The sequence below is a fragment of the Cebidichthys violaceus genome, unplaced genomic scaffold (genome assembly GCF_023349555.1).
Source record: "Cebidichthys violaceus isolate CVI_PGR_0920_01 unplaced genomic scaffold, fCebVio1.0.p SCAF_3, whole genome shotgun sequence".
Taxonomy (NCBI): Eukaryota; Metazoa; Chordata; class Actinopteri; order Perciformes; family Stichaeidae; genus Cebidichthys; species Cebidichthys violaceus.
Genome location: NW_027176483.1, coordinates 11,472,981 through 11,492,815, shown reverse-complemented (window position 1 = coordinate 11,492,815; position 19,835 = coordinate 11,472,981). Strand labels below are relative to the sequence as shown.

Genomic DNA, 19,835 nt, shown 5'->3' with positions numbered 1-19,835 from the left:
CATATCACCAAGCTAAATGGTTTGAGTTTGTGCTTAATATCTTTTCTTATTCTGCACTTTGATTGTGATTCAGTCATGTTTTGCATCTGGCCTGCTGTTTCTTTTTTGTTCAGGATATGTTTGACGTGTGTGCTTGTTTTGATTTTTGTTGCCTCTGCCTGTGACAGATGAATTTCTCCTTGGGGATCAATAAAGTGTATCGTCTAATTTCATCTCATCTCATCACCTCCACTATGTCCTCCTGCAGGAGAACATTAATAACATTAATGTTAGATGTGGATGAGTCTGCCTACAGGTAGCCAATATTTAGATCCAATCATACTCAACCATAAGTAGAATGAACAGACAGAGAGATGGATGGATAGATAGATAGATAGATAGATAGATAGATAGATAGATAGATAGATAGATAGATAGATAGATAGATAGATAGATAGATGGATGGATGGATGGATGGATGGATGGACGGACAGACAGACAGACAGACAGACAGACAGACAGACAGACAGACAGACAGGATGGATGAATGGAGGGGTAGGAGCTATATTTAATTGTTCTTCGCTCTATTTCCAGTTTACATTAAATGGCTTTGCAACAAGACACTCCACAAACAAAACTGAGCAACAGCGTCCCTCGTTGTTCAGAGCCCGTAACTGCAAATATGCCATGTAGAAAGAAAAAAAACACAACGGGCTTTCTCGGGCACCGTACATTCGCGGAAGTTGTCAAATATTCTTTAGTGAGAAAGGAATGGGAGATTTCTGTAGATATAACTGAAAAGTGTATTTACGTGTATTGCTACCATTCCCTTTTAATCCAGGATTTTGAAAATGGAAGATGAATGGGAAGAGGAGGTACGAAATACCATTAGCGTACTAGCATTTGTTTAGCGATACCCTGAGTAGCTTCATGTGGCTAGCACGTTAGTTCATTTGGTCCTGATGGGATTAGGACCACGGCCAGTGACCTGGTGATGTAAACGTTAACTAAACTAACGTTATATCTTAACGTCTTTATGTTATTGTTTCTCTTTTGTGCTTGTTTTACTGTAATCACAATGTCTCTTTATTTGGGATCACTGTTGTCTTTTCGCATGTTTAGGAGCAGCTGGTTGTGGTGGAGCTCTCTGGCATAATCAACAATGACTTCCTGACCAAGTGTCGGGGCACATGCAAGATACTGGTGAGTATCGGATATCAATGTTTTTTTTGTAATGGCAGAGAAAAGGCCCGACCACCATGCATGACATCAATATTAGTGAAGGTCTCTCACTGCAGCAGTCACTAAATACGTTTTGTCCATGTGTTCCAGGATATCGACAGTGACAAGCCCATGATACAGATGGGACAATATGTGTTTGCAGGGGAATATGAAGGTAAGGAGTACCCTCTACATATCTACAGATAAAGCAAACTACTTGTGTAGCTTGACTGACTTGTGTCTGTTGTTAAATTATATTGCACTCTTCTTCTTTCCCCCTGATTAAAGCAAGTTGTCATGATGGAAATATGTCAAAAGTCGTTTGATTTGTGTGGTTTAAGTAATGACAAATGCCCCAAACGTCACACTCAAAAGTCTGATAATCATAGAGTAAAAAGCATTCAATATAAGGTATGAATATAGCGTATAATATACCATATCCATACCTTAATAAGCATGATTAGTCATATTGGTGTATAGACTATTATTCCTGTACGAAGCAGCTTCCATGAGCTCCTATAATAGATTTTATCTTAAAAAATAAATGTTAAATTGTTTACTTGGTATCCTTTGCTCTTCACAGAGGCTTTGGGAACTTGTGTGCTGTTTGAGGAGGGACCACCGAAAGGTAAGGCTTTCAATATATTCCTCAATGTTTGTTGTTTGGTTTCATCTTTTATTTTTTGTCCCTTGTTGTCCATTTTGATATATGTCTGCAGGAAAAGCAGACAGTGGTCCAGAGCTCAAGTACATGTGCCACACTGTGAAAAAACTGATGATGCAACGAATCTTCCTCGTTGAGAAAAAAGAGGGTGCAACCGGCACAGGTCAGCCAGAACCGCTATTCTCATCATGGTGCAAAATCTGTTGTGATAAATTATTATAACTTGTGTTTTGTGACACATTTTTATACAATGTATTTTTTCAGGAGAAGCTTGGCCCAACTTCTTTTTGATATTATGCAGCTTTACAAAGAATTCCGCTTTGTACAACATTGTTAAAATCCTAAATATGGCTTTTTGTGTTGTCCCAGCAGGAAGTGGTGATAGTGGTGAGCAGATGGACACAACCTGTCAGTCCAATCAAGAAGAAAACGCTAACCAACAGGGAGAAACAGCGAGCGATATGGACAACACAGATTTGGAAGACTCAGCAGTGGGCTGAGATATAGAGGCTTTGGTATATCGTGACCTCCCTATACTAGTGCAGAGACACCAGGCTGTGAAGGACTCCATGTCTAAAACAGACAATTCAAAGACAGTTGGATTCATATAGTTCAGTAATAAATATTATTAGTATACTAATACTAGTACAGTATTAGTGTAAGTCTTGTGTCACAATCCTTTTCCAGAAACATGTAATGCCTCTTCTTCACTGAACGAAAAATATAGTTCAATGATGCTTTTACAAATCATCACGTGAATATATTCCTTTATTTTCTATCTCCCTGGGAAAGGCAGTCACAGACAAACCTCAGTTTAGCAGCAGGAAGTCCTGTCATTGTGCTTCGCTGATCTTTCCACTTATCTTAATGAGTGTTTAACCAGCAGAGGGAGAGAAATGTGCTTGAGCTGCTAGGTTTTAGGAGAGACTATGTCATTTATACATTTAAAGAAGTGAAAAGAATACTCTCTCTATATATATATATATATATATATATATATATATATATATATATATATATTTAGACCCTATTTTTTAGACCCTATTTTTCTGATTTGTGATAAATATGTTGTATCTGCACTACTGTGACTTGATTTGCAGTGTTAAAACCAAAAGAAATAAAGACTTTATTTTTTTTTTAGTCTGGGTGTTATTGTGTTGTTTTTGTTGTTGATGTTTTGTTGTGGAATTTCTGCAACAGAAGATGTGGGTGGAGAAGTACATACACACAATGTCGATGGTGTCTGCCTTTGGGTCATTTGTATAATATGCGTAAAGGTGCTGCTACTGTGGAGATTACCAGTCCCACACGCTGGAGTTTTGTTTTATGAATGAACCAAGTTTTGTTGACTTTGAGGACGTGGCGGTTCTTGGCCAATCCAATCACCGATGCACCCTTGAAGTGGACCAGTGAGCGAGCGACATCGCACTCGCGCTCTCAGCGCCTGATTGGTTGGTTGCGTCGTTTTGGCGTTTTATCACAGGAAGTGCATGGGTGTGTTTCCGAGGGGCGGGTCTTAAATTGCATCGACGAACTTCCCTAAAGACACCGGTGAGTTCTCTTGATAAATTTGGGTTTAAAATACTAAAAAAAGTACTTCAAATGTGTCTCCCATGTTGCTGGTGTTTAGAAAGACGCAATATGGACAATTACCTCGTGGCTTATTTGCCTTCATTGGACCAGTGAAATTGCAGGTTTAGCTGAAAAATAACGGTACGCTAGGTTAGCCAGTCTGTTAACGTCAGTCCTTTGCTTTTGGATGGTAACGATTAGTAATTAGACGTAATGCGTACAAACTGTTTATAGTGACTCGTAATTCACAAGGGATGGCCAGGGTGAAGGTGTCTAGGCGTACTAAAGTGAGACTACTGATGCTGTGCTGTGTCACACAAGCAGTCAAGTTAGCAGCAGACGTCTTTTAGTTAGACAGTCAAAGATTATATTTATTCCCCTCCTAATACTGCATTACAAATCCTGTCATTATAATGAGAATAACATAATGTAAAAATTTGGCTCTTAAACATGCCAAACCAGAACATAACTTTTAAAATGGTATGATTTCATTGCATTAAATGTTGCATTAGTTTTATCCACGCTAGATGTAGCTAATAATAGATTCAACAAGCTGTGCTGAAATTTCAGTTAATTAATTCACAAATCGTTGCTGTATGAATGATAATGTAGATATTTTGAGAAGAGTTGAGCCGTGGTAATGTGTGATGTCATTTCCTGCAACATAACTGAAGTTTAGCAAATAAGGGATTTCATAAGCTTGAACAGATGAGCCTTGCAGTTCACCTCTCATAGTCTGAGTGTTAGCTTGCACAGTCATACACTTCTAAACTGGGGCAGGGTTGTGTTAAAAGCTATGGTCAGTACTTGCATAGAAGTGCATGACACACTAAGATAGGCATGCAATACAAAAGCTGTCAGCAGAATGCACTGTTTGAGCAGTACTCATAGCTTTTTTTGGTGTCTTCTTTTCTTTTTTTTTACCCCACGTCCAGACAGCGTCTGCACACACGCAGGATGGAGCTGCGACCATTTGTTATGTGCTTTGCTCTCTGTGTGGTTTACGCCACCAGTAAACCCACAGAGAAGAAGGAACGCATTCACCACGATGAACCTCTCAGCAACAGAGATCACGACGATATGGAGAACTTTGACTACGACCACGAAGCCTTTCTGGGACAAGAGGAGGCCAAGACCTTTGACCAGCTCACACCAGAGGAGAGCAAGGAGAGGCTCGGGTAAGAACACCTGTCGGGGAGATTAATGCCAATCTGTTCTTGAAATACTGGGACTATATAAAGTCACTGTGGTAATGACCTAGTTTTTCCCTCAAGGAGCAGTAAAGTTAATTTGCGGTGACACACCACCATATGATGTGAAGGGTACAAGCTGATTGTTTGCCACATTTGTTTCATTTACCTACAGCATGTTAGTTGAACGTATAGATGACGATAAAGATGGCTATGTGACAGTGGAGGAGATGAAGAAGTGGATCAAGCATGCTCAGAAGAGGTGGATCTACGATGATGTGGATCGTCAGTGGAAGAGTCATGACCTGAATGGGGACGGAGTGGTGTCCTGGGAGGAGTACAAAAATGCCACATATGGATACATTCTGGGTACAGCTGCAGACAATTTCTTTTTATACGATTGATGTATCCCTGAAGTATTACCAGACACAGATTTACTTTGCCACACATGCACACGCTATACAAAGTTGTGACGTCTAACTTGCAGATGATCCCGACCCCGATGATGGCTTCAGCTACAGGCAGATGATGGATCGCGATGAGAGGAGATTCAAAATGGCCAACCAAGACAATGACATGAAAGCCAACAAGGAGGAGTTCACAGCCTTCCTTCACCCTGAGGAGTACGACCACATGAAAGACATTGTAGTGCTGGTGAGTGACAAACGCACACAGGTGTTAAATGGTGACACTCACACCGTTTTACTTCCCTTCTTACTGCTCTTTGGTCTCTTTTCTTCCTACAGGAAACTATGGAAGACATTGACAAGAATGGAGATGGTTTAATAGATTTAGACGAGTACATAGGTGAGTTTTAGTTCATTATCATATCGACACCATCAATTTATACCTCATGATTTTAGGTTGTAATTGGTGGAATCTCAAGACAGATGGAAAATAATGTTTGAGTAACCCCTAATGAAATGAGCACCATCCTTCTGTGCTGCAGGTGACATGTACAACCAGGAGGGAGATAACTCGGAACCTGAGTGGGTGAAGACAGAGAGGGAGCAGTTTACTGAATTCAGAGACAAAAACAAAGACGGAAAGATGGACAAGGAGGAGACCAGAGACTGGATCCTGCCCAGTGACTACGACCACGCTGACGCCGAGGCCAAGCATCTGGTCTACGAGTCCGATGCAGACAAAGTATGTACTGTCAAATTTGATATTGTTTGGTATTGCAAGGCTCAATGAAACAAAAGAAGCACAGATAATTATTGAAGTGTAGATTTCGACAAATATTTATGAATATTTATTTTGAGTTTTCACTTTAGATTTTTTGTTTGTCAGATCTAATTTAATTATAGCTGTAACAAGGCATGATAAATGCAAGACATGCAGGCTTTCCTCTCAGCCCTGCTTGTATTGTAACCCTTTGGGATATTTATATTGTGTAATTAAGATGAGAAAAGATATCTTATTTGTTGTCGGCTCCCAGTTATGCATGTTCAAATCATACAAGACGTACTAAATACCCACTGTAACAAATAATAACAACATGAAGTATCTTCATATCTTGGTAACAGTTTTAAAAGAAGTAATCTTTGTGTACAGACACAAATACAAGTCTTATCGTGTGTGTGTGTGTGTGTGTGTGTGTGTGTGTGTGTGTGTGTGTGTGTGTGTGTGTGTGTGTGTGTGTGTGTGTGTGTGTGTGTGTGTGTGTGTGTGTGTGTGTGTGTGTGTGTGTGTGTGTTGTTCTCCTCCCTCCATCCATCAGGATGGCCGCCTGACCAAGGCAGAAATCGTGGATAAGTACGATCTGTTCGTGGGCAGTCAGGCAACCGATTTCGGAGAAGCTCTGACTCGACACGACGAGTTCTAACATCCACCTGCCTCCAAAGACTCTGTGTTCATCTTGTGCACCACCGTACTCCTCCAACAGTGGATGTAGTAACTCAAACAAGATGAGCTCACCTAATCCAACGCCATGAACAATAATTTATTTGATGTGTTGAATGTGTCCCATTGTACACACACTAACATCACACACTGAGAGCTTGTCTCAGTTGTGTGTAAGATTGGGATATATATCGCCAGCCTGTACTCTGCTTCATCACACTAATCTTCCCTTTCTAAGGTCAGGCAAAGAACAAACTGTTGGATGACAATTTTTTTTTTTTTGTATCTGATAGAATGATTTTATGAAGTAGCCATGTTTTGTTATGAACAAAACACAATAGAACAAGTTTAAGTTTGCAGTATACAGAATAGTTTATTGCACCATTTCCTTTTTCAATTCACTGGACTGTGAAGAGTACATCTGATTTCCAGGCAGTATAATTTGTTATTCTCCTCTCTTATCATGTTACCCAAATTGAAAACACCAGTTGTTGGTTCATTGTACTTTGTTTTTGTTTCATTGATCATAATGCGGTAATTCCGGAGTATAGGGTAAATATTAAATTCTAGTGACGATGAAGACTATTTGGACCAGTGCAATACAGTATCATCAGAGGTACCACACTGTCTCTACTATACTTGTCCCCGAAGCGTCCACGTTAACACAAGCTATCGCTCCTACAGAAGGGCGGCTCGTGTGTTAGTTGAAGGAATCAAGAATTTATGATTTAGGGATTGATGGATGCTTTGTCCACAAAGCTGCTTCACTTTCTTCTTTTTCTCGTGTGTGTGTGTGTGTGTGTGTGTGTGTGTGTGTGTGTGTGTGTGTGTGTGTGTGTGTGTGTGTGTGTGTGTGTGTGTGTGTGTGTGTGTGTGTGTGTGTGTGTGTGTGTGTGTGTGTTACTTGTATTCTTGAATACTGGCCTACCCTTTTTTATGTTGGGTTTTGTTGGATTCAGCTAAGTTGTGCCAAGCGAAAAACTTTGTCCGGATTTGTAAGCAGTTTTAAAAAAAAAAAAAAAAAAAATTTCCCATCAAACACTTTCCCCTCCTAAATATGTTTATGCTTGTATTATCCCTACCACCATTTATAACCACTGTTGAGATTTTTTATGGTATACTATAATGTATATGATGTTTTTTTACAGGCTCACTGCAGCGACCACCCTTTCACTTGTGACTTTACTGTAAATAAGTTGTGGGTCTGCAAACTGAGCACTCTAACAATCAGGTCCAGTTTTTGTGATTGAGAAGAATGTTCTCAATAAAAACAAACAAAATTACAACATTTCGTCTGCCATATTTCTCTGACTTGAAGTACCAGCTGTCATGTGTTTTTCACATGGCAGCTGCTGTTACAAGTGATGGGGTGTTAATCACACTCTAGCCAAGCTATTCTCAGGAAGTTGTTTCGGCGGAAAGAAAAACATATCAATACATAGGTGTTTCTGTTGTCACTTAAAAAAAACATCCTCACATTTATAATAACTCCTTTAGAAATAACCTCATGTGGTATTATGTGGCAGTTTAAAATAGTCTGTGTTGCATTAGAATCACTGTTTTTCCCAGTTTTCTTCCTTTTTAGGTAATGCTGTTTCCTGCTTCCCTTCAGGCTGTTGACCCATTGATCTCTGGGTTGTTGTTTCAGACACTTTTCCTCTCCCCATCTGCTTCAGGTGAATCCTTTGCCCATTGATCTTCCTATATATAAATCAAATATTGGCTGTTTTAATCTACACTCTAAGTATCACAACTGAATACATATTTACATGAGCAACGCGTCTAGCTCGTTCTTCCGCTTCCCGGCTAAAAAAAGTCCAGGTGTTGCTAAACCACGTTGACAAGATCATGTTACATGTGTGTTTGGAGCACAGCTAAGTTACCTAGCTGGGTTGGTGGCGTTTATTGAGCGAGACGAGATGTAGCTCACTGAGCGGTTTCACACAAAACTATATGGTACTACAACAAACATACGACAAAGTGCGACTGTCTTGACATGCAGAGCCCTCAAACACGTGAGGATTTGATAGTGGGATATCCCTAAACCCTCGCGGACTTCGCAGGAGCGCGCCTCGAAGTCCGTGAGTCCATAAGGGGGGACATTGGGATTTGGCCATTACGCTCTTGGTGCAAGAATGTAATCTGTCAGGTCTCTCATCAAGGCAGGTCTTTAGTTCGGATTTCATTTCCTCATTCAATGATCAACAAATTGGGTTTTAGCAGGCGTCACTTGAACTTCATTTCTTTCCGCCGATACTGTTCTTCATGATCAGTAAGTTGCTTTCTAGCTCAGATAACGGCATTAGTTTATTACAGAAGGGTTGTTGAGGGCATGTTGTGTTTATTTACATCCTCATAAAGAGGAAGTACAACCTAAGTCAGTATAGTTTGCAAGCAACTAAGATAACGCTCTGAAAGTAACGTTAACTTAGCTAGCTAAGATTAGCCACTCAGAGGCAGTTGCATGTCAGTCGGGAGTGTTTGGTAAAGTCGGACCGATGTTCACAGAGTGTAGCCTACTGTGATGGATATAGTCTGTCAAAGACCATAGGTACGTTTGCGATTGCCACTGGGTATATCACACACTGCAGGCAGCCACCAATATTTAATGAGCTATTTTATTATTTCATTAGTATTTTGTATTGGCTTAAACACAGTTGCTGTTTCAGTGTTGTAAATGACGATGGAAATATAAATATATCATGTGTTTTCTTTTATGCACTGACGGGACATCCATGCATAAAGGTTTTATGGTTTTAAGTTCACCTGGAAGGTGGTGCTTTGTTAGTTGAAATGATTAGCTAGACTGTACAGCTTTTCTATTTTCATTTTAATATGGTCATGGAACAAACAAGACTGTGAAAATGAAAATGAAAATTTTAATTTAATTTAATCTTGTACTCAAATAACATTGACATGTGGAAAATTGTAATGCTATTGTGGAAGTTTACATTTTCATTTTTATAAAGTCCCCTATGGGCATCCATAGTCATCCATCTTCATCTTACCCCCTTCATTCTCTGTTGTCCACTCCGTCACTCTCAGTTCCTGCCATATTACAGTGACATCACTTACTAAATGTGATAAAAATGGGATTACAACGAGCCATCACTCTCAGCAGCTCTTCATCATCTGGATCTAACTCATCATCATCATCATCCTCACTGTTCTTGCCCGCATCTTCATCTCCCAGAAAACCATCATCATTGACATCCCCTGGCCTGCAGATGACCTGCGTGTTTCCCGAGTTTGTCGATGGCCTCCCGTCCTGAGACGGACTGCCGGCATCTGAAGCCCCACCGCAGTCTTCTGATTGCTCTATTTGGTCAAGTGATGTGGAAGGTTGGTTTACCTCTGCGCTTAGAGTCATGGATGTTCGCTCTGGTGTTACAGGAGGCGTATCAAGGGGAGATGTATCTATGTGTACGAGCTTGGCTTTTAAAGGTGCAAGCTCAGGGGTGGGTGGGGGTGTGCCCGTGTGCTTGGGGAGGGGTGATGACAGTAAAGGTGAATATGGGGGTGTCTTCACACGAGGTTTGCGGAAAGGTTTGTCTATTTCTGCTGAAGCAATTCGGGTTTGACTGCATGGAACACTGCATTGAGAGGAGGGGCTGGTGACGGGGTCGGCACGGTTGTCGTTGATGGTTGTTTCTGTAGTTTGTAAATCAGGACAGGTGAACGGTGGAGTGCTGGTGGCATCAGGGGTTGCAGGGCTAGGACTGGTGTTAGGTAGTGCCTCGGTAGGTTCAAGATATGTATCAGATGGTGAGCCAGGGTTTTCTTCGGGTGGAGCCATATGTGTGGGGCTCACATTCACAGTGGCTGGGTGACAGGTGGGTGAACAAGAGGGGCTTTTGATTGGTGTAGATACATTATTATTGAAGATCACAGGGCTGAGCGCAGTTTCAATGGGGATGAAGCTGGTGTCGGGTGCAGCAGCCGTTCTGGGTGGAACAGGTCCTCGGCATGAGGGGAGGTCTTGGTGGGTGTAGATGCCAGGATTGTCTGGGAAGCTGAAGGAAGGGTTGCAGGTTCCATATTCTTCATTGTTGTAGGGTACTTCCTCCGTGTGTGGCATGCTGCTACGGTGACTCGCCTGGAGAGCAACCACAGTGGAAAAAGTAAACCACTATCGTATCGCAGAGAGGAAGTAAGCGAATGATGAACCAGGGAGTCTAATCTTTAGTTAATGGGAGTGAGAAGATAAATCAGGAGTGATGTGCCTGTACAAACTTGAGCCTGAAGGGATTCCGGACCATAGAAACAGCAGTTTGACAAGACAATTGTCAAAACAAGGTCCAACTTTTTTGTTGCTTTCAGAAGCAGCCGACCACATCTTGTGGCCTTCATCAACAGATGGATCTGTTCAGTTGTCATGAAGATGTTTTTTATTCCAAACGTAGGTCACGTACTGCAACAACTATATCATCTCCTTGTCAACTGAGAAACTCCATCCAGTGATGAAGGCCACAAGATGTAGTCAAAAGCCTCAGGAACAGCAAATAATTTGGACTTTGGAATAGTTTTCTTAAACTGTATGAACTGTACATTTACTTTAAGTAGGATTCGGACAGTGCAGACATTAACTAATTAGATAACTATAACTACTCCTGAAATGGACATAATGTGGACTATGAAGAGTTATTTAAGGAAAGGGACAGGACATAAACGACAAGAATGAACATTAATGTAGTTAATAATTAACTCACCAGTTGGAACCACCGTAAGCTCTGTGAGAGAAAATACAGTGAAGAATATTTCAGAAACTCACTGGCCAACAAATCTTGGTAAATATGAATCTAGATTCTAGAGCTTAGGGGTCTCACCACATTGGGGTGTTTGCCTTGAGCCACACAGCCTCTTTGCAGTGGGTCCCGCTTTCCCTTGTGTTTCTTCTTCAGCCACATCACCACAGACACGATACATCCAAGTACAGTCATGAACACCATGCTCAGAAACAAGGCATTGCCCACAGTGCAGCTTATCGGATGCGCATCTCCCAGTGGACTATGAGGGACTGAGGTGTGCACAGACAGACAGACATACAGATACATAGTTTCAGTCTGCAGGCTCATCAGCAATCAGGAGTAAATGCCAGAGTGTAATGGCCTATACACACGGGAAATACTTGCCTACGAATATTTTGCATCAAAACTATTCACACCCATAAGAGTTTGCACTTTTTCAGTCAAAAGTTTGAAAAAGGCAGAGGACCAACTACCGAGATCCTGTTGACCCAGGGCAGCGTCTGTTTGAGGTAAATTGTTGTATATCCTAAGCTTCTGTCAGCTTAAGAGTTTCCTTTCAGCAAAATGCAAAAAAGTGAATTTGAGTTCCCTCTGGTAAACATTTACGCAAGGTGCTGTATATATCTAGAGCTTTTATTGTGAAATGTAAAAACAGCAGGAGTGGATATGGTATGTGTGGCCTTTGTCAAGGCTGAAGTGAGTAAAAACATTTGCTGTCTTGGTTCAGACGACGGCGTGTCCGTGTTGTTGTTTTACTCAAAACAAAGATGCTCGATAACAAAGATGACGCATTACAAGCTCCGCCAATTGTTTGAAATAGCATTCACTTCCTGACTCCTATTGTGCGTGGTCATTACATGTGTTCCCCCCTCCCCTCCCCCACCCACCCATCCCGCACCTTTTTTGAAGTGTTGTTAACACACATTGCATAATGTATTTACGTATTTATTTCTCTAACATTAGAAATTTACACGTGACATGAGATACATGATATTCGTATTCTGTGTGAAAGTACTCATGCCACCGGTGTGTAAAAGCCTTGAGAGTGTGTCCTTACTTGATTGTCCTTCAGGTAACACCTCCACCACTACAGTAGCAAAGGTGGCATCTCCCGAATCTTGGTCTCTAGCCACTACCTGCAAAGTATTTTGACTTTTTATCACATCTTCAATAACTATGTCTTCACTTGTTATGAGATTTTGATAAAAGACAAAGACTGGCTTCACTGCAGGATGTAGCGGTACGTATAATGTTTTACAAGGTTTGAGTTGTTGCAACCGGACATGTTCAATAAATATCAATTCAGTCTTGTCTTTGGTAAGAATAGGGACATGCTTGTTGATTTGAATGTTTTAGCCAATTAACTTACGTTTTGTGTACTTTACACTACTGCTGATCATTTTCCAAAGCACATCAAATGTTTTTCAGTTTATTTCAACAAATCTGATTCCACTTTGATGGAAACAATGATGATGACTTAATGACATCCTTTGTTATTTGTGTAATTATAGATAAACACAATACTTCATAGTTATTTTGTTCCATTTTTTCTCCCTTATGCAGTCAGCCTAATGAAGGACCCAGTATCTCAACATTTATGGTATTTAAAGGAAAAAAATATATTTGTGAGCTAACATAGTATAAATGTGCGGTTACAATCGCTAGTATTGTGTTTTCAATCAAATCAAGGCTCACCTCTAGAACGTGTTTCTGTCTTGCTTGGAGTTGATTGGTCCTGGCGATCAGAAGACCCTCCTGTGTGATTTGGTACATTTCTGTGTGATTGGATGTAGGACTGAAGGTGAAGTGGATCATGGGATTGAAGCCCTGTTTGTGGATAAAAAGAGGTGATGGGTGACAACATGAATCAAAAATACAGATCTGCTTTGAGCATTTTTGCAGTGTGGGTGTGTATGTTATGTGTGTGGAATAGTAGTGTAATGCGTACATGGTTAAAGTCTTGATCTTGTACATGTAACATCAGTGCTTTGCCGCCATAAGTATTGACCAGAGAGGCAGTGCTCTTTCCAGCAGTTACAAAGCCTTGATATTCAGCCATGTCAAACTCTGGATAAAACTGGTTCACTGCCAGAACTCGGACCAACACTGTAGCAACAGAATACTTCCTGGGGTCGTCGTCCTGATACGCCTGCAGGCAAGACACACAGAAAGACAGAAAACAGATCAGTTAGATTGTTATTGGGAGTGAGAAAGTAGAGTGAATGTCTCAAGCCTCCCATAAACACTGAGTATGTGAGTCTTACCATGACCTGTAGATGCAGCTCTGGAGTTGTGAGTCTGTCTCCAATCATGCAAATCAGTTTCACCTCCCCCGTTTCTCTGTCCATTAGGAAACGCCCATCATCGTCTCCTAGCATGAACACGAACACAGTTACACACATAAGCACAGCACATTTTAAATATGAAATTGTGTTGGTGTATGGTACCTGAGAGAATGGCATAGCTGAGTGGAGAGCTAAGTTCCCTGTCTCCATCCACTGCATGAATGGGACCAGGAGAGAAATCCAACACGATGTCCTGCAACATGACACACATTTGTTGGTCATAATCCTTGATTTAATGCAAAACACAACCACGTTCACTAAACAGATAACTGTAGTGTCTATGTTAAGTTTAGCAAGGTGAAGTCCGGGGATATTATATGAACATCATTAATGGACATTCTTGTATAACATATGTGTGGTGTGATGGGGGGGGGGGGGTTTAGCTTCTGACCTCTTCCCCCTCTGTGACATTGACTGTGTACACAGGGCTGGTGCAGATGCGACTGGTCTCATCCTGGAAAAGCAGCTGGCAGGGCATAAACTGTGGGTACTGGTCATCTCCATCCAAGATGTTGATGGTGATGTTGGTGCTGGTATTGAAGCGCTCAGCAGTGCTCATTTCCTGAGATAACGACAAGTTAATATTTCTTTAGAGGACATTACACTGGTCCTGCAAATTTGAAAGAGAAATAAAATGAAATAGGGCTCATCTTCTTTAACAGTAATTGTCAGAAACATCAGGGAATCAAATCTTTACTACTTTACGTAGAGATGGATTTAATTTAGATGTATGTGTGCATGCATTTATTCTAAAACAGTTAAAAATGAAATGTACATAGCTTACCGAGGCGTGGATGGTGACAGTAAGCAGTGTTTTGGTCTCATAGTCTAGAGGCTTGGACAGGATCACCTCTCCACTGTTGGGGAGATCAACCTTGAAGTACTCTGCATCAGGCTGAAGAACACACACAAACACATTAACAATGGTTCTTTTTGTGGTGGTGTTTTTCTATTCATTTAGAACTCGAATAGAACTTACTGATGCCTGGTCAATGGAGTAAATGATCTTGTCATTATCTGCATCTGTGGCCTGGACAGTAAACACCACAGTGTTCACTGGAGTCAGCTGGAAAACACACAGGTAGAAAGACAGGCAGAGAAACACTTCAGCACTTTAGTCTTGTATGTTTTGTGTATGCATGCGCAGATTTGTGTGCTTGTATTTGTGAAAGTGCCTCACCTCATTGATAGTAAAAGACTGGACCATGTCTTCTACAAACACAGGCGAATTATCATTCTCATTGAGAATCTCCACCAAGATTCTGTACACACTCTACACCAGCAAAAAAAAAAAAGACATAGAGGTTTTCCCCTTAAAGTGAGTTTAGGCATGGCTGAGAGAGCAAACCAGCTGAATAGTAGCCCACTATCCTCCTTCTCTACATGTTTCTCTGACATACCAACACTTTAGAGTTGACACTATGATTTATATTCTTCCTGTTTTTGTGGCTTCCTAGGGGTTGCATTTTCTACAAGCACAGAGAAGAGTAACAATGAGTCCTTCTAGCAGTATATCTGCCGTAGAGACAGCTGCTTGGAAACTTGGCCAGAATTCTTCTTCACCACAATAATCAAATTCTGTTATATCTCAAGTGAATTACGGTGTGTGACTATACGTTTGAATGTGGGATGAAACACTAAAGAGTTCTAGGTAAGATGAAGGTTGATGAAGTGTACCTGAAGTGCGTTGTCCTCATAACATGATAACTCAGCCATTAGGACAGGACCCTGAGCCTGACAGAGAGACAACAACAGATATGAGGAAACAAAGAAGTCCTTTATTTGATATAGAAGTGACCCCAAATAGTTGACTATTCGACTATTGGATCTAAGGAGCCTGATTTGGCTGTCAATCTCACAGTCGAATGGTCTCAGTGATAATAAGTGGTAAATGTGGTAACAAATTAACGTTATTCATAAATATCAACATAGCTTTCAAAATCAAATAATAGGCCTACATGTATTAATCAGAGCAGTCACATAAGAACGTGGAACTATCAGAGCACTAGATATATTTTGCATATATGAACCATTCTCTAAAATCAGGTGGGGGAGGCGCAAAACATTTTTTTGGGTCTCACTCTCCTGTTGACTGTCACTTCACTTTGGATTGCTATGATTTGGAAAATGGAATTAGGACTGAAAGTTCTATTTACAACCAGGAGAAACAAGAAGGAAAAAAACATGTCTCTCTATCTACCGAGCTCCGCTCTGTGACAGTGCTACAGACCGAGCTGCAACTACACAACACACACACATGCAAACACCCATACACACAATAAACTGCACTGTCCATTATTCTGAAACAACAGCTAAGCGGTAGTAACATCTCAGCCAATAATGTTGCTGTTTTTACTATTTTTCTGTAGATACATAAATCTTTAACAGGGGGGTCTATGAGCAAAAAAAACCCACATGATTTGTCGATCAGTTGACAAAAGGCAAGACTTGACCAATCAGGAACGACTACGTGAATTCTTAGTCGGGGACATCCCTAATTCAATATCATCAAATATTTTAACACAAATACTAAATTATGTTAACCAAAGGGTAACTTTGTAATGAGGCTACTGCCAAGACATTGACACAGAAAAACTCTCAGACTCAATTCCATATTAAAAGCCAGAGGTGGAAATATTTTCAAGCTGTTTTCAAAAACTAAACCCAGGCTTCAAGGCCGTTTGTATTTGTTGTGCACTTTCGCATGTACACCAAAAATGTAAGAAATAATAGCGTACACACCTCACATATTCCTTGTTCTTTTTTATGTTTTTTTTTCCTTTCATGATTACAGTCTAAGAAATGCACAACCCCATGTTTTATCACATGCACTGAAAAGACAACCTTTCTAGAGGGAGGAATTGATGCTCTTAAACAGACTGTGTTTAATAATATGAATGTTGCGGACCATTTTGATCACATGCCAAGTATACTTGATGAGGATTTAATGTTGAAACTTTGTAGCTGTATTAAATGGTTTTATGTCCTGAAATATTTCCTTTTTAAGGATATAGTGACAGAAGTAAACTGACAGATAGAGAGCGAGATTGCTAATCTGGTTGACCCTTTAGCAGCTGCCATGATGTAAGTCAGCTGGCTGGGTAGAGGATGACGGTAAGAGATTGTGTTTGGTCCAAGGACAAGGCTGTAAGGCTCAATCTCTGATAGTTTGCTGTAAACATAGATGCATATCCTCATTGCGGCGCCATAGTATTACAAGCATTTCTTGAGACTCAAAATAGCAAAATAGAATTGCACACATAAAATCTGTAATCTTTGCATTATATTCTTTGGCTTCCTTATTATAAAAAAGTTCCAACACTCAGATCAGTGTTTCAGAGGGCATCTCCTGACTCAGTTACCTCTCGATCGAGGACCTTGTCAGCTGATGTTTTCAGCCGGATGCTTCTTTCCTCCAAGAAGAACCAATCAGCATCTTTTCCAGTCAGGCTCCAGTGAACCCCCTCCATTGTGGTTTCAGCCACGAGTTCAGCAACAACTTCTCCCGAATGGCTGTTTTCTCTGATCGTTGTGAATACATCCTGACCATCCAAACATCCACCCCACCCTGACATTCCTGTGTCAATGCAAACACATATGCAGAGTGTAAGAAACCCATTCATTCTGGTCAAGAACAGAACTCCTATACGAACAAACATGACGTTGCAGTACCCGTGGCTGTGTGCAGACACAGGAGGATCAGCAGTGAGCCGACTAGAGCCTTGGCCTGAAATATACTCCGTTTCAATTCAATGAGGGCCATCATTGGGCTCAGTAAGGCCTCAGGAACCAGTTTTACCTGAGGGAAGAGGGAGAAATACCAAACACGATTAGTTAAACATGGTCATCCTTTCACTTTCTACGGTAAGAATAGGTGGGCTAGACTTAGCTTTATTCTGTGTCTTGATGACAACATGTCCTAAGAAGCATCATTAGGTTGAGACCTTCTCTTAAACACGAGCACACACACTTGCTCTGTGTAATTTCTTCAAAACCATTTAAAGTGAGTTTAGGCATGGCTGAGAGAGCAAACCAGCTGAATAGTAGCCCACTATCCTCCTTCTCTACATGTTTCTCTGACCTAACAACACTTTAGAGTTGACACTATGATTTATATTCTTCCTGTTTTTGTGGCTTCCTAGGGGTTGCATTTTCTACAAGCACAGAGAAGAGTAACAATGAGTCCTTCTAGCAGTATATCTGCCGTACAGACAACTGCTTGGAATTTTGGCCATATTTCTTCACCACAATATTCAACTTCTATCTATAGTGAATGCAAGTGAGTGACTAAATGGCTGTCATGCTCTTGTGAGTCCCTGGCTGCACTGTTGTGTTTGTGCAAGTGTTTGAATGGGAGTGGGGTGAGTGGGCTTTTCAGGATCAGGACTCCTCTGCAAATGCGTAGTAAATAAACACTCAACTGAGGTATCATATGCTGTTCAGTGAACTGACCTGTTGTTGTCAAATCCTCTGCAGCTTGTCTGTCAGTCTCCATAATCTCTTGACTTGTGATGGAAGCAACATCTCTGATTCCCAAAGCCTTGAAAAAGCCACTAAACACCACTCAATATAGACAGACTGAGTTTTTTAGGAATATACAATGTAGACACGACAATAGATAACACCAGCCACACGTACACTAAAAAGTAGACAGCACCTTATGGTGTGTATCCCTGGATCAACAACAGCTCAGAGGCTAAAGCCTGAGGGCGGGGCTTACCTGGTCAGGGACAAAGACTGAGCCAATCAGATTAAAGATGGCAAGAACCTGATGGAGCGGTCAGACACTGGGGTCACAAGTGAATTTAAGAGATTTATCTGGTACAAAGACAATTGACCTTCATAAACAGTTTGTCATGCAATCGAAGTTGAACAGTCATATTGTCCATTCAGCTCTTGTTTAAGCTGTAGTGGCTGTATTACAGAGCATAACAGGAAATGTAATTTTCTTGGCAAGTTTTATCATATTTTAAATATACATGTATATGTCAATTTATTGCATAGGCTAGACTTTGCTAAAGAGTATGAGTATGTACTTTGTTTACGCAGCTTGTGCCTGTTGGATTTGTTCAATTAGCGTCGCCGACATGTGACAACTAATGGGGCTTGACAAGGGATTAGCTATCAAACATCGGCTGTTCACCTTCTGAAGATTAACCCACATCCTTTTACACAGTTGTCCCAGCATGCGTAGGCACACACACACACAAGCGCACGCAGACAGACACTCTTAAAGGAGTGTGTCTGCCCATATCTTTAGGGCTCCTGCGATGAAAGCTGTTGTCTGGCTCCACTAGAAATGTTTTTGTTTGTGCAGGCTTGTGAGTGGTTTCCATTGTCAGATAAAGGAGAGGGAGCATAAGTGTGAAGTTTGCCTCAGGGAAAGGTTGAACACTGCACAGTCCTTGACAGAGAGTGCAGAGGACAAGCACTTTTCAGATCATATTTCTTGGCCTAAAGATGATATTTCATGCAGTCAATAGCTGAGTAGATTAACATTTGTGAACAGTTTGTATTATACTGCTGTGATTGGTCATGGCCACTGGATGTCAGCAGAGATGTGGTTAAAAGGATAATGGGGCGTGGACGACAGATAATCGCTGGCTTTGACAACTTAATTATCTGAACATCTATTTCCAGAATGTGTGTTTTGCTTTTTCGTATAATAATGTTACCTGAAATGGCAATTGAGTGAATTATCTCAATAACTATTGCATAGATTGACATGAAATTTGGTTCACACACTCATATCCCCCTCAGGGTGAATAGTATTACCTCTGGTGATCCCCTGACTGAATTTGACCTGATCAAGTGCCATGATGATTTTTTTATTTTCTGGTTTGGTTTCTGACTAAATACCTGCAAAATTGATGCCATTCTCATCAACCTCAGCTCTGTGTTTAGTGATAAATACTAAATGCCCGCATGCTAACACGCTAAATGTAGACGCTAACTGGACATGGTAAACATTATATATGTCATTATAAGATTGTTAGTTTCATTCAGCTAAAAAAATATTTAAAGAAATAGCAATGTGCAATAGCCACAGATGCATGGCTGTAGACTTATTTGTCTTTTTTTAAGTTCCTCAATTTGTCCTGCTCATTAACCAAATGTAGTCTGGGTGTAACACTGATCTACTTATTCCACACGAATGGAAGACAAAGTTGGTGTGTTTTTGGTCCTGTCAATTCTTCTGAGAAGCACTTTTCTAAATTGTGAACATTTTACATTAAATTACCTCCTCCATAAAGCCTTATTCTTCATTAAA

At 40.8% G+C, this 19,835-nt stretch overlaps 3 protein-coding genes across 5 annotated transcripts; 2 read left to right on the top strand and 1 right to left on the bottom strand.

The window, feature by feature from the left end:
• Nucleotides 1–704: 704 nt before the first annotated feature.
• gtf3c6 (general transcription factor IIIC, polypeptide 6, alpha) lies at nt 705–3,004 on the top strand. 2 transcript variants are annotated; one of them, XM_068722906.1, is made up of 6 exons: nt 705–854; nt 1,102–1,182; nt 1,312–1,375; nt 1,784–1,828; nt 1,920–2,027; nt 2,237–3,004. In XM_068722906.1, the coding sequence occupies exons 1-6, from the start codon at nt 831–833 to the stop codon at nt 2,362–2,364; spliced, it is 450 nt and encodes a 149-aa protein (XP_068579007.1). In that variant the 5' UTR covers nt 705–830; the 3' UTR covers nt 2,365–3,004. The 2 variants fall into 2 exon arrangements, with proteins under 2 accessions (XP_068579007.1, XP_068579005.1); XM_068722904.1 differs by having other exon boundaries at nt 2,234–3,004.
• Nucleotides 3,005–3,367: 363 nt separating this feature from the next.
• On the top strand, nt 3,368–7,759 carry calub (calumenin b). The gene is made up of 7 exons (XM_068722900.1): nt 3,368–3,415; nt 4,372–4,614; nt 4,802–4,995; nt 5,114–5,280; nt 5,373–5,433; nt 5,576–5,775; nt 6,350–7,759. Exons 2-7 carry the CDS (start codon nt 4,394–4,396, stop codon nt 6,452–6,454), a joined length of 948 nt encoding a protein of 315 aa, XP_068579001.1. The 5' UTR covers nt 3,368–3,415; nt 4,372–4,393; the 3' UTR covers nt 6,455–7,759.
• Nucleotides 7,760–9,336: 1,577 nt separating this feature from the next.
• Nucleotides 9,337–19,835, bottom strand: LOC137881126 (cadherin-related family member 5). 2 transcript variants are annotated; one of them, XM_068722898.1, is made up of 16 exons: nt 18,017–19,835; nt 17,237–17,363; nt 16,927–17,141; nt 15,242–15,298; nt 14,745–14,837; nt 14,544–14,630; nt 14,349–14,459; nt 13,956–14,126; nt 13,667–13,757; nt 13,484–13,590; nt 13,168–13,368; nt 12,915–13,046; nt 12,277–12,355; nt 11,298–11,488; nt 11,181–11,201; nt 9,337–10,567 (listed from the first exon to the last, which is right to left on the bottom strand). In XM_068722898.1, the coding sequence occupies exons 2-16, from the start codon at nt 17,328–17,330 to the stop codon at nt 9,539–9,541; spliced, it is 2,679 nt and encodes an 892-aa protein (XP_068578999.1). In that variant the 5' UTR covers nt 17,331–17,363; nt 18,017–19,835; the 3' UTR covers nt 9,337–9,538. The 2 variants fall into 2 exon arrangements, with proteins under 2 accessions (XP_068578999.1, XP_068579000.1); XM_068722899.1 differs by lacking the exon at nt 18,017–19,835 and having other exon boundaries at nt 17,237–17,582.

Excerpts from the sequence above, each read along its gene's own strand:
- gtf3c6 (XM_068722904.1), top strand. The coding sequence starts at position 831 with ATGGAAGATGAATGGGAAGAGGAG. Across the intron at positions 1,376-1,783 it reads GTTTGCAGGGGAATATGAAG|AGGCTTTGGGAACTTGTGTG; the intron begins GTAAGGAGTACC and ends TGCTCTTCACAG. Across the intron at positions 1,829-1,919 it reads TGAGGAGGGACCACCGAAAG|GAAAAGCAGACAGTGGTCCA; the intron begins GTAAGGCTTTCA and ends ATATGTCTGCAG.
- calub (XM_068722900.1), top strand. The coding sequence starts at position 4,394 with ATGGAGCTGCGACCATTTGTTATGTGCTTTGCTCTCTGTGTGGTTTAC. Across the intron at positions 4,615-4,801 it reads GAGAGCAAGGAGAGGCTCGG|CATGTTAGTTGAACGTATAG; the intron begins GTAAGAACACCT and ends ATTTACCTACAG. Across the intron at positions 5,281-5,372 it reads TGAAAGACATTGTAGTGCTG|GAAACTATGGAAGACATTGA; the intron begins GTGAGTGACAAA and ends TTCTTCCTACAG.
- LOC137881126 (XM_068722898.1), bottom strand. The coding sequence starts at position 17,330 with ATGATGGCCCTCATTGAATTGAAACGGAGTATATTTCAGGCCAAGGCT. Across the intron at positions 15,299-16,926 it reads ACAAGGTCCTCGATCGAGAG|GCTCAGGGTCCTGTCCTAAT; the intron begins GTAACTGAGTCA and ends TCTCTCTGTCAG. Across the intron at positions 14,127-14,348 it reads CTGTCACCATCCACGCCTCG|GAAATGAGCACTGCTGAGCG; the intron begins GTAAGCTATGTA and ends TCGTTATCTCAG.